This window comes from Rattus rattus, chromosome 11 (assembly GCF_011064425.1).
Source record: "Rattus rattus isolate New Zealand chromosome 11, Rrattus_CSIRO_v1, whole genome shotgun sequence".
NCBI lineage: Eukaryota > Metazoa > Chordata > Mammalia > Rodentia > Muridae > Rattus > Rattus rattus.
Window position 1 is genome coordinate 69,785,041 of NC_046164.1, and position 11,156 is coordinate 69,796,196.

General features: G+C 57.1%; 1 protein-coding gene across 1 annotated transcript; it reads right to left on the reverse strand.

Annotated features, from left to right (window-relative positions):
* Positions 1–7,187: 7,187 nt before the first annotated feature.
* Adra2c (adrenoceptor alpha 2C) lies at positions 7,188–9,726 on the reverse strand. Its single transcript, XM_032916841.1, has one exon. The coding sequence runs from the start codon at positions 9,052–9,054 to the stop codon at positions 7,678–7,680; it is 1,377 nt and encodes a 458-aa protein (XP_032772732.1). The 5' UTR covers positions 9,055–9,726; the 3' UTR covers positions 7,188–7,677.
* Between the last annotated feature and the right edge of the window lie 1,430 nt (positions 9,727–11,156).

Here is an 11,156-nt window from a genome sequence, read left to right on the forward strand (position 1 = left end):
TTAGAGCAAATGCTTCTATCTGCAGAGGTGTCATTGGGCAAAGGCAATAGCAGGCCCCAGCTGGGCTCTGTGGGCTAAACATGTGGTCAAAAGACCATAGTAAGGGTTGATGGGTGATCCAGAGAGCCACACATTAACCTTCTGAAGAGTCCAAGGAGCCACTGCTGATCCCCTCCCTTCTGTTCTGCCTCAGAAGGCTATGTCACCATGGCCCAAGGTGTTTCATCTTCCATGCCCAGATGACTCCAATAGTGGTTAGTAACCTCTCCCACTGGCCATCTGCAGGTGCCTGGGCTGCCTGGTTCTGGTCTCCTTGTCGGCTTCGGGCTCCTGGGTGAAAGGATAGAAACAGTTCCATGGAACACGAACAGAAGGGATAATAATATTTACACAGGCAATTCGGATGGACTTCCTGTTGTCCTAAAATACACCGAAAACCCAAGGGTGAGATCTGGGATGCAGTGCCCCTCCCTCTTGAAACAGATCAGGGCACACTCCTGTGAACTTGGCCATTTCAACAGGTGATAAACTCCCATGATGGGGGGGATTCAGGTTGGGAGCAACCTTGGCATGGAGACATCCAAGGAACCTCAGACAAGCTTCTCCAAACATCAGTTCCCCAGGTGATGCCTGGTGCTCCAAGATGCATTGATCCACATCTACAAGCACCCAGGGACATCCTGGGGTGCTGGAGGCTGCCTGAGGGTGAAGCAAAAGCTTGAGAAACTATTCCCTCTATGGATACTAGCTCCTGTGAAGTCTTCCTTCCACAGCTCCTCTCAGTGAGCTGGAAACTGATTCTGTTATGAGCCCCAAGTCAGACAGCAGGTCTGGGGCTCATTTGGACCTCTCACACTTTCACCGCTTCCAACATTTATAAAGTACCTACTGGACACAGTCCATTTGAGGCTTGGAATGAGATGAAGTGGGGTAGGACCCTGGAGACCTGGGAAGCCAATATCCCAGACCTGGGTCTGACTCAACGCTAGGGTTAGAGCTCCCCAGGACTTGGGTCCAGTTGAGCTCAGGGTCTTTAAGCTCCAGATTGCCGGTAACTCTAGGTCCTTAGCCAAGCCTGAGGTAGGAGAATTTGTTTTCCTACTTAGGACCATTGCTTAGAGATGAAAACCAAGGCTCACTGCAAGACATAGTTGAACCATTGTTCCATTCCAGCATTCGTGCCTCCAGGAACTGAAGCTACACTGTATGGTCAGATACAGCAACGTCAACCTACCCAATGGCGAGTGATAAAGGTGATGATACCCTGTCTGTTCCCCGGCCCTGAGGTAGACACATGCTCAAGCACGATAAGTGACAGCCACTCTTCTGCTCTCTCCAGGCACGGCCTAAAGCCCACATGGAGTGGCCCTTTCCAGTTCCCCTTTGCCCAAGGGCAAACCCACCCTTGGCTGTCCAGCTGCGGCTGCCTGGCCAGGACTCTTACTTAGCGATTCCAAAAGTCAGATAATCGCTCTGCTGTCTTTGCCTCCTGTTGGATCCTCATGGAGGCAAAAAAAAAAAAAAAAACAACAATCAATTTTAAGTAACGGCTTCATTTGAACCAATCCAAAGAGGGCTGACTTTGCCTCCAATTCGATTTGCAACGGCAGCACCCAGTAGGAAACCGGTAACTGAATTATTTTTCACCACAAACATTTTGGCATTTTATCTCCTGGGTGGGGTGATCTTAAGAAGCTGCCTCCTTGTTCGGAGTCGTTTCTAAGACGACGTGCCAAACATAAAGCAGGCTGTGTTCACATTGCCATGGGTGCCAACCTGCAGCAGCTCCCACAAAGGCTGAGGGTCAGACTGTGGATTACGTCATGGATGATGGAGCAATTGGTGTGTCGGTCTTGGGCACCGGCTGGGCCTGTTGGCCTAACCTTTAATCTAAGTGCTGTTTGAAACGGGAGGAGGGGGAAAGGTCAGACTAAGAAGCATAGTCTCTGTCCACCAAACACAGTCAGTTTGAAGCCATCCAGTGCTTCTGTTTCCTTAGCTCAAAACTGACCTTGATGGTCAGGATAATGCATTGGGGATGGAGTGTTGGGGCATGGCCAGCATCTGGCTTCCATCCTTAGAGCTCAGTTTTCATATCTGTTAAATGGGTGTTCCTGGTGGGGTGTAAAAGACACAGAGGCATGATGGGCATGACACACAGTGGGTGCCTTATGCTTGTTCTTTGTCACGGTTGCCCTTTAGGCTTTCCTTATGCCAGAGGTAAAACGGGGAGGGTCTGCAGCAGGAAGCCTGAGGGGGCACCCCTGTCCTCACGCTCAGCACGCAGGCTAGCCCCGGTACTGCAGGCCCAGTGAGATGTTCCTTCCGTGAGAGCTGCAGTCAGTAGGAGCTGATCAAACTGGGGAGAAACCCGCCCACCAATATCTGAACAGCCAGAGGCAGCAGCCGGGCCTGCACTTGAAGCAGAAAGTCCCCTGCAGCATCAGAGCAGAGTAGGTCAATGCCTGGGTCTCTCTCGATGCTGCAAGTTTCTCAACCTTTGCTGTGACCACCTCAGGAGTCAGCACAGGCCTGATTCCTGCTGTACTGGGAGATGGGAAGTGGCTAGCTCACCCTCAGAGAGCCTTTCTGGAGGTGAAATCTGTGAGCCAGGCAGACACAGGTTCGAGAGTGGGTGTGACTTAAGCTGAGCACCAGTTACCAGAGGGGGGGGGGGGGGAGGGACGGGACCGTCAGAGGTAACAGGGATGGGCAGGGATGTGAGAGGTGGCCACCAGCTCAGGACAGGCCTGCACTCTTTTTCTGTGGTAGGTTTGTTCTGGGCCATGGGAGCCAGCTGGGAAGGGTCTGGAAGAGCCTTATGCCAGCAGCCCCATTCAGTTGTGGGAGTGTGAAGGCCACACAGCTACATGGCCACAGTTTCAAATATGGCTGTGACCCTCAGTGTCCCCGGTTCTGATGTTTAGGGCCTGTGGCTGCTGATGGGGACTGGGCTTGGAGACTGGGCCAGCCCAGTGAACTGAGTACTTGGGAGCGCTCTGAGGTATTTGAAAACCCTTCCTGGGGACAGATTCTACCCAGTTGAAGGGGTCATGTGCTGTGGACTTCCTGGTCTCCAGCTTTTTCTGTCAACTTCACATCAATAACTGTGTGATATCCTCTTTCTTTCTTCTCGGTGGCTGCCAGGCAGCTTTGGGCCTGGTTTGTGTTCAGACCCGAGGGCAGGCAGGATGCCTTTCACCCGGCTCAGTACCCAGCATTCTCTCCGCCCTGAGTGGACTGATTCCTTATCTTGACCATAATGATCCCATTGTCCCAGGGCTTTTACTCTGAGCAGCCACAAATCCTCTTGGCAGGAAAGAAATACATTTTTGGTCCCCAGGGCTCGCTTTTGGCCCAGAGTCTGGAGCTGACCCGGCTTCCCAGGCTGACTTCAGAGGACTGCGCTGCACCCTGCTGGAAGCACCCTGGCCCTTTCGCCCCCTGTGCCGCCTTGGTGGGAGGTGCAGGAGGTGGGGAGGGGGCAATGTGCCCTTATTACACTGGGTGGGAAGCAAGAGAAGGCCTAGTGGGAGCCACAGGGCCTTCCCGTGGAGACAAGCCCACACCATTCCTCTGTTCCTCAGTTCCAAGGACCTTAGCTACCACCCATAAAATCCTCACCCCACACCCACAGACTGCCCCTAAGATACACCCAGGAGAAGGTAGCAGGTGTCCCTAGCTAAAGGGAATGCATGAGCTGACATTGGAACAGATACTGTAGTGTTGACCACAGGGCCCTGAGGGTGCTGTCCCCGCTACTCTCTCCTTATATATGGGATTTCACAGGTGCGTGGAGCTGGGGGTTTAACTGGATGAAAAGCTGCATCCGCCCAACCAGACCCAAGACCTGCAGGCGCCGTGTGGTTTGAACCAGCACTGGGCTGGACTATCTGAGCCCAGCCCATAGATTTGATATAAAAATACAGCTGCTGCCAGCACTTTGGGAAGGGCGGCCTTGCTGCCATCGGGTGCCACAGCACTGTGCCTCCCATCCTCCGCCCCCACCCTGGGGGGCTTCAGAGATCTGAGCTGCTCCTGTGGCGTATTAGCAATCCCGAGTTCTTTTGGATTCTTTCCTGAGCTGTAAGGGGATATCCGGATTATCTTTTCCCACTCCACCAATTGCATCCGGGTTAAGTATACTCACGTGTGTGTCCGTGTGTGCTGCAGGTTGGGGCACGCAGGAGCACCTGAGCACACTATGCTCAGGACTGCACTTTGCGTTCAGGGCCTGTTTTCCTGCCCCTTGCCGGGGTGACTTCAGGCCATCCTGCCGGAACTCTTCGGGAGGCTGTACGGCATCTTACTGCGGGGCCCAGAGTCACATCTGAGGTCATGCATGGGGCTGGATCGAGCGCTCAGGATTCGAGCTCTCTCTATCTGGGCTTTCTAGCATTTGTAGTTTCTGCCCCCCTCTCTAGCTGCCTCAGGAACCTGCCCCCCTCTCTAGCTGCCTCAGGAACCTGAGGCCACCTCTAGGCCTCACTTTTCTCAGCCATTGACAGACTCTGGCGACTTTGGCTTTGTAAAGGAGACCTAGGAATAGAGGAGGCCTTGAATGCCAGGATGGTAGATAGAGACCAGGTCTATCACAGAATAGAAAGCTGTCAGCCCATGAGGCCCCTCCTCCATACACTAGGGGTGCATGTGGGAACAGAGCTCACAGCACCCAAGGGAGATGTGAGCACCCCACCTCATCCTCCAAAGATGTGAGCACAGGGTAAAGCAGCACGACCCTGAGACAGGCCTGTCTGCCTAGCCAGCTACCTCTCCAGCCACCCGTCCTGAGAGCATAGGTAGCTGCCCCACTATGTGGGGCACAAACCAGAGCCTAGAGCATCATTTCTGGGATTAGGGAAGGAAACCGAGTAGGGTTTGTGGACAGCCCCAGTGAGATGGAGATCCAGCTATATTCACAGAGCGAATCCCCAGGAGGCCTGGCTCTGGGCTGAAGCTGCCTTTGCTGCCCAGTAGGGCCCTTGGAGCTCACAAGTGATCAGCTCTAGGCTGCCGGGCTCTGTGTAACAGGACAGCTCTAGCTGCCAGACCAACACTTTCCCACAAAACTTATAGCCTCCCAGGGACTCTGAGCTCTACCCTCTTGTCCCCCCAACCATGGCAAGAAGGTCTTTTCCCCTTCAGCCTGGTTCCTAGACTTTCTTTGCAATTTCCTATTCATCTCTCTTCCCCTTGCACAACTCCAGGATTCAGTCTCCTAAAACACAATTGTCCCCTTTTTCTGCAGCTGGTCTGTCTGGATACCTCCCTCCTCTGTGGGAATCTATTTCCCCACAACCTAAGGGTTGGTGAGTACTTATCTAGAAATTCTTACTTTATGACTGAACTTTGGGCCAGTGAACCCAAACCCTGTCTGGGTCTCATGGCTGGCTGTTTGATCCCAGGCAGGTGTATTCACCTCTCTGAGTTTCATGAAATCTGTCTGTAGCAAAAGTCGCAGAATCTAAAAATGCTACTCTGCCTAAGGCAAAGGTGTCTTGGGTTAGTTTGGGGTTACTGGTTACAGAGGAATGAGGACTGTCTCCCTATCTCATTGGTTATCTGGGCTCTATTCTGGGTTCTCTGAGATGCAGATTCCGACAGTGGCACTTCTGAGGCCCTGAGCCCAGAATACCTTTCTGTAGGCACATAGAAGAACCCCACAATCTTTCCCCTAGTGGGAGCAACTGTGCCAGTTCCTATGTATCACCCCGGGCCCTTGACTGTGCCTTTGGACCATATTGGCAAAGTTCCCTCTTAATAGGACCAGAGACAGCTGAGGTCTCCCTGATCTGCCTTAGCCAGCCTGTTCTGTTCCTCTTGCTGCTCCGGGCTCAGTTTCCCCATCTGGGCCTAAGCCCAACACAAAGTAAGCATGTCACCACATGAACTGAGTGATGGTGGAGCCTGACGCTGCTGGGACACTGTGATGTACACAGTGGGTGTGGGTGAAGAGCGCTCTCTCTCTCTCTCTCTCTCTCTCTCTCTCTCTCTCTCTCTCTCTCTCTCTCCAACCCCCATCCCACCCCCCTCTCTCTGTCTCCCTCTCTGTCTCTCTCTCTCCACTCCTCCGCCTCTCTCTTCCCCCCTTGTGTGTGTGTCTCTCTCTCTCAGTCTCTCTGTCTCTCTCTGTCTCTCCCACCCCCGTGTGTGTGTGTGTGTGTGTGTGTGTGTGTGTGTGTGTGTGTGTGTATGCGCCTGTGTGTGTGTGAACACGCACTTTCCCAAAAGACAGCTTTGGCAGTTCAGGCTAGAAAGGGACTGCTCTGGCATCTGACTCAGGAACAGGGGGTGGGGGAGGACAGGACTGATGGGGCTGGGGACACAGGAGACACAGGCTAGGTAGTCACCGCAGGCATCGGATAAGATCCCTACAACCCACCCAACTGTAGTGAGCTGGGTCACAGGTACTGAGGCAACTCTCCCACTCCAGGTCCTATTAATAACCTTCCTCCCAACCCACCCTGGGGGCTGCCAGGAGGGGCTACAAGGGGCTACTAGCGCTCATGGGGTCCTGGCTTAGACATAAGAAGACCCTCAAAAGTGTTTTATGCTGGGAACTGAGGGCTGAGAAAAGGTGGGGCGGCACTGGGGAGCAGCCCTTGGGGGGTGTCTGGGCCCTCCCCTGCTCTTCAACAGGTTCTCTTTGCTCTGGGCCACAGTGACCTCGTCTTCACCTCAGAAGCAATACCTGGGAACTGTCCAGCTCACTCTGACCACCTAGCAACTAAGCAAAGCGATCTGGCCACAAGTCTACTCCTTCTGGGGGTCCGGGGAGATTTCTTGGGACAGGTCTCACCCCACCTGGCCAATTCAAGAGGCAACCAGAAGAGCGTGCTGAATGCCAGAGCTACACAGAGCTCCGAGTGCAGATGCCTGGGGCTGGAGCGGGGTTAGACTGTGGGGACAACACCCTCCCCAATCTAAATTTGGAATCCGTTTGAGGTCCTCCATTCTTTTGCTTCACAGCCACGTGAAGAAAAGAATTTGGAGTATATACTTTGCATATACCCAAAGCCTTTAACCGTTTAAAGGAGACCCCTCTCTTCCTCATGAAAGAAAGGCAGTTAGAACTCCAGTTTTCAGAGCACTCTATACTCTGGTGTGTGCCTATGCCGGGCTCTCAGGGGAAGATCTGGAGAGTTCTCTCACACCCTGGCTTAAGGACTGACCAATGCACCTAACACTTAGATTACAAAGGTTTATTTAAAAAAAAAAGTTTGGTTTTGTTTGGCTGTCATTGTATTTGGCAAACACTCTCAGTAACCAGAGATTGCCTGTGCTATCTCTCCTCCCCCAGACAGATGCCTTTTTCAGGTCATAGGAAGTCAGCCCTTGCTCACAGGGAAGACCGAGAGTTGGGGGGGGGTCTCCTTTCTGGTGCAGTTGTCTGAGCTCTAAAACCCTAAGTTCACAGCCACACTCCACAGAAGCCTTCTTAGGAACTGGATCTAGCCACAGCCCCTCGCTGAGATGGGAAGGCAAAGGGTCTCCCTTTCTCCTCCCCACTCCCAGAGGCCCAGTTGTCTCTCTCCCAGTTCCTGCTGGCCACATTCCACCCTGTGCCCTGAAGTCCGCCCTGGAACTCTGGAGAAGCCACACTGGTTGGTCCCCCTATCTACCCGAGTTCGGAGCTGTCCAGGAGGTCAGTGGGGCCAAGTCCAGGCGGCCAGAGGGTCACTGCCTGAAGCCCCTTCTCCTCCTACGGAAGAGGATGTGCTTGAAAGAGCGCCTGAAGTCCTGATTGAAGACAGTGTAGATGACCGGGTTGAGCGAACTGTTGCAGTAGCCGATCCAGAAGAAAAACTTAAAGAGCGGTTCTGGCAGCTGGCAGGCCTCACGGCAGATGCCATACAGGCTGTAGCTGAAGAAGAAGGGGAACCAGCACAGTACGAACACGCCCATGACCACCGCCAACACGAAGGTGAAGCGCTTCTCGCGCGCCTGGGCCACCTTGCGGCGGCACACACTGCTGCGCGCCCGGCGCCGACGCGACAGGAAGAACTCGACGGAGCGCGAGCTGGCCCGCGACAGGCGCCCTCCGGGTCCTGGGGACCGAGACGCCGTCCGAGCACCCTGTTCGGCCGCCAGCCCAGGTCCCGGTCCGTCCGCACTGCCCGTGTCCCCCTCTGCACCCTCTCGCCGCCGTCCTCCTCTGCGCAGCGCTCCCCGGCGCCTCCGCCTCTCCGCCGCGCTGCTCTCATCCGGCTCCACTTCAGTGCGCGGGGGCGCGCAATGCCCATTCTCCCCCGCCGCCTTGCCCAACCCATTCTCTGTGGTCGGGGACGCGCCGTCGGGGCCGGCGGGGCCGCGTTTCTCGCTGAGCGTACGCGTGCGCAGCTTGGCCACGCGGTAGATGCGCGCATAGACCAGGCCCATGATGAGGCAGGGCGCGAAGAAGGAGCCTATGCAGGAGGACAAGATGTACCAGGTCTCATCGTTGAGGCCGCACTGCGGGTAGGCGGCGCCGTCGGGCCGGCGGTAGAAAGAGACGAGAGGCGGGAAGGAGATGACAGCCGAGATGAGCCACACGGCCACGATGGTGGCCTTGACACGGCGCGGCGTGCGCTTCAGGTTGTACTCTACCGCTTGCGTCACCGACCAGTAGCGGTCCAGGCTAATGGCACACAGGTGCACGATGGACGAGGTGCAGAAGAGCACGTCCAGTGCCAGGTACACACCACACCACACTTGCCCGAAGTACCAGTAGGCCATGAGCTCATTGGCCAGCGAAAAGGGCATGACCAGTGTGGCCACCAGGATGTCAGCTGAGGCCAGAGACACCAGGAAGAGGTTCTGCGGGGCGCGCAGCGCTCGGCTTGTCAACACAGCGATCACCACGAGCACGTTGCCCACCACGGTGAAAACGATGAGGAAACCCACCACGGCTGCCAGCCCTGCCACAGCACCTGCGGAGTACTGGCCCGGCGGTGGCCCCCAGTCGGTCCCCGAGGCATTGGCACCCCCGCCGCTACCCCATTCGCCCGCGTCGCTCCCGTTGGGGCCCTCAGCCGCCGCCGCCGCCAGCGCCGCGGCCAGCGCTGGGGACGCCATGGTCCTCCCGAGAGCTACGCGGTCCTGCCAGGAGCCGGGGCGCAGCCTCGGCAGCTCGGGCGCCCCACAGCCAGAGTCGGCGTCTGCATTGCCGCCTGCTCCTCCGGCGCGCCGGCTGGGGGCCACGAAGCCCCGCAGCCGGCCCTCGGCCGTGGTGGCCCGGCGGGCGGGTGGCACGCCGGAGAGCGTGGCTGCCGGGCTCCCCGCAGCTGCCGCGCGCGTAAGTGCAGAGCTGGAGGTGCCCAGAGAGCGCGGCGACGCGGCGGTGGGGGGGAAGGGGGGTAGGTCCCGGGTCCTCGCCCGGCCCCGCCCTCGGCCTGGGTTCAGTGGGAGCGTCCCGGCCGCCAGCCCACGGAGATGTAGTGTCCAAGCTGATGCATGCAAGCGGCTCCACGGTCCGGGTGCCCGACTGGGCTGCAGGCTGCAGGCGGCGGCCCGGACGCTCTGCTTCCCAAAGGGCTGGCTGGGGCTAAGCGAGCCGGGGCGCAGGTTGCCGTTCTTCCGGGTCCCTGCAACTTTACTTTGCGGGGCTGGGCGCCGACACCCGCGGTCCTCCTGCTGTTCCCGAGTGCGCCCCCCGAGGTCCGCGTTTGGCCGTGCGGGCGCCGCCTCGCCCTCCCCGCTCGCCGGTGCAGCGTCTCCGCCGCCGCCGCGGAGCGCTTGGCGCAAGTGCCGCCGCCCGGGCTCGGCTTCCAACTTGAGTCCAGTAGCGCAGCGGGGAGGGCGCAGCGGGGCGGGGCGCCCGCAGGCCTGGAGCCGCGGGCCCGGGGGAGCGGGCCGGCAGCCGGAGCCCGCGGCCGCCTGGGCGAACCTGCCGGCGGCGCCGGGGAGGAGCCCTAGGCGGCGGCGCAGGGCGCGCACTCAACGAGGGCGCCCCCTCCAGGGCCGACTGCAGTCTGCGGGGCCGGGCTGAGCGCGGGCTAGCCTGAGCAGTGAGTTCTAGAAGCCTGCCCTTTCTAAGACCGTAATCTCCACCTCACTCGGTTACTGGCGACGGAGCGCGCGCGGGCGCGCACACCGGCTTACAAGGGGCTGGCTCGGGGTCCGCGGCCTGATTGGAGGGTGAGACAGTAGCAGCTTGGCAAAGAACGCGAACGCAACACTGCCAGCGCACATCATCCCTGTGGAGCTTAGGGTCCCTGCTCCCCTGCAGAGCCACCTCCTCAGTCAGCCTCAGTTCCCTCCTCTGCGTACCTCCCAGCGCTGCGGGATCGTGAATCATAACCACGGTGTCAGTGGAGGCCCAGATCAAGCTCCAAGCTTTATACCCATGTTGGCAATTGCTGAAGTTTAATCTTAATGCTGTTTGATCCCGCTTTTCTTTTGACAAACTCAAAACTGGCATGCCCCATCAATGCAGGGCAGTTTTGTGGGAGTGGGTTTAAGAGAGAGCGAGCAAATGTTGTGGAGACCTCATGTGTCAGTTTCACAAAGGTTCTGTCTCCTGCGGCCTGAGTTGAATGCCAGGCACTGGTCTCTGCCTTCAGGCAGCCCCAGGTATACAGGGAGGACATGGCCAACAGAATAAACTAAATTTCCCAGACCTAACATTTCCCTGCTAGGACTGGAGGAGTAACATTCTCTCCATCAAGAATGCCCAGTACCTCTCTCTACACAGGCCAGCTAGACCGGAAAGGGAGGGGAGCTGTCAACCCATTGGCAGAGGGCCTCTGATCCCCAGAAAGTCACCTCTGGACCCATGAGGACCTTGGACCCATGACCTGTGGTGCCTGGACTTGTCCCTGCTCTGGTGGCTGCTTCTCCCTGCAATCCCTGAGGATAGTACAACCTCTTTGTGAGCACTGCAGCCCTAGAGTACCCACGGGGCCTACCCTCAGGGCAGGGGTGTCCAACTAGGATCAGACAGACATTCCAGTCAAACATTTCAAAACATGGGTCTGTTCTGAGTTCTGTGCCCGGAGCAGGACACAGTTCCTGACGCCCATCCTGGGGCACTTTCTAACTCAGGGGTAGCAAAGTGTCAGGTGCTGTCACCTGAGAATGTGACCTACTAGGAAGAATCACCCTAGGTTTTGAAAGGTCCTTCTTATCCTGAGGGCCAGAACAACTTCAGCTGGTTTGTGTAGAAGGCCCCATATGAC

Excerpts from the sequence above, each read along its gene's own strand:
- Adra2c (XM_032916841.1), bottom strand. The coding sequence starts at position 9,054 with ATGGCGTCCCCAGCGCTGGCCGCGGCGCTGGCGGCGGCGGCGGCTGAG.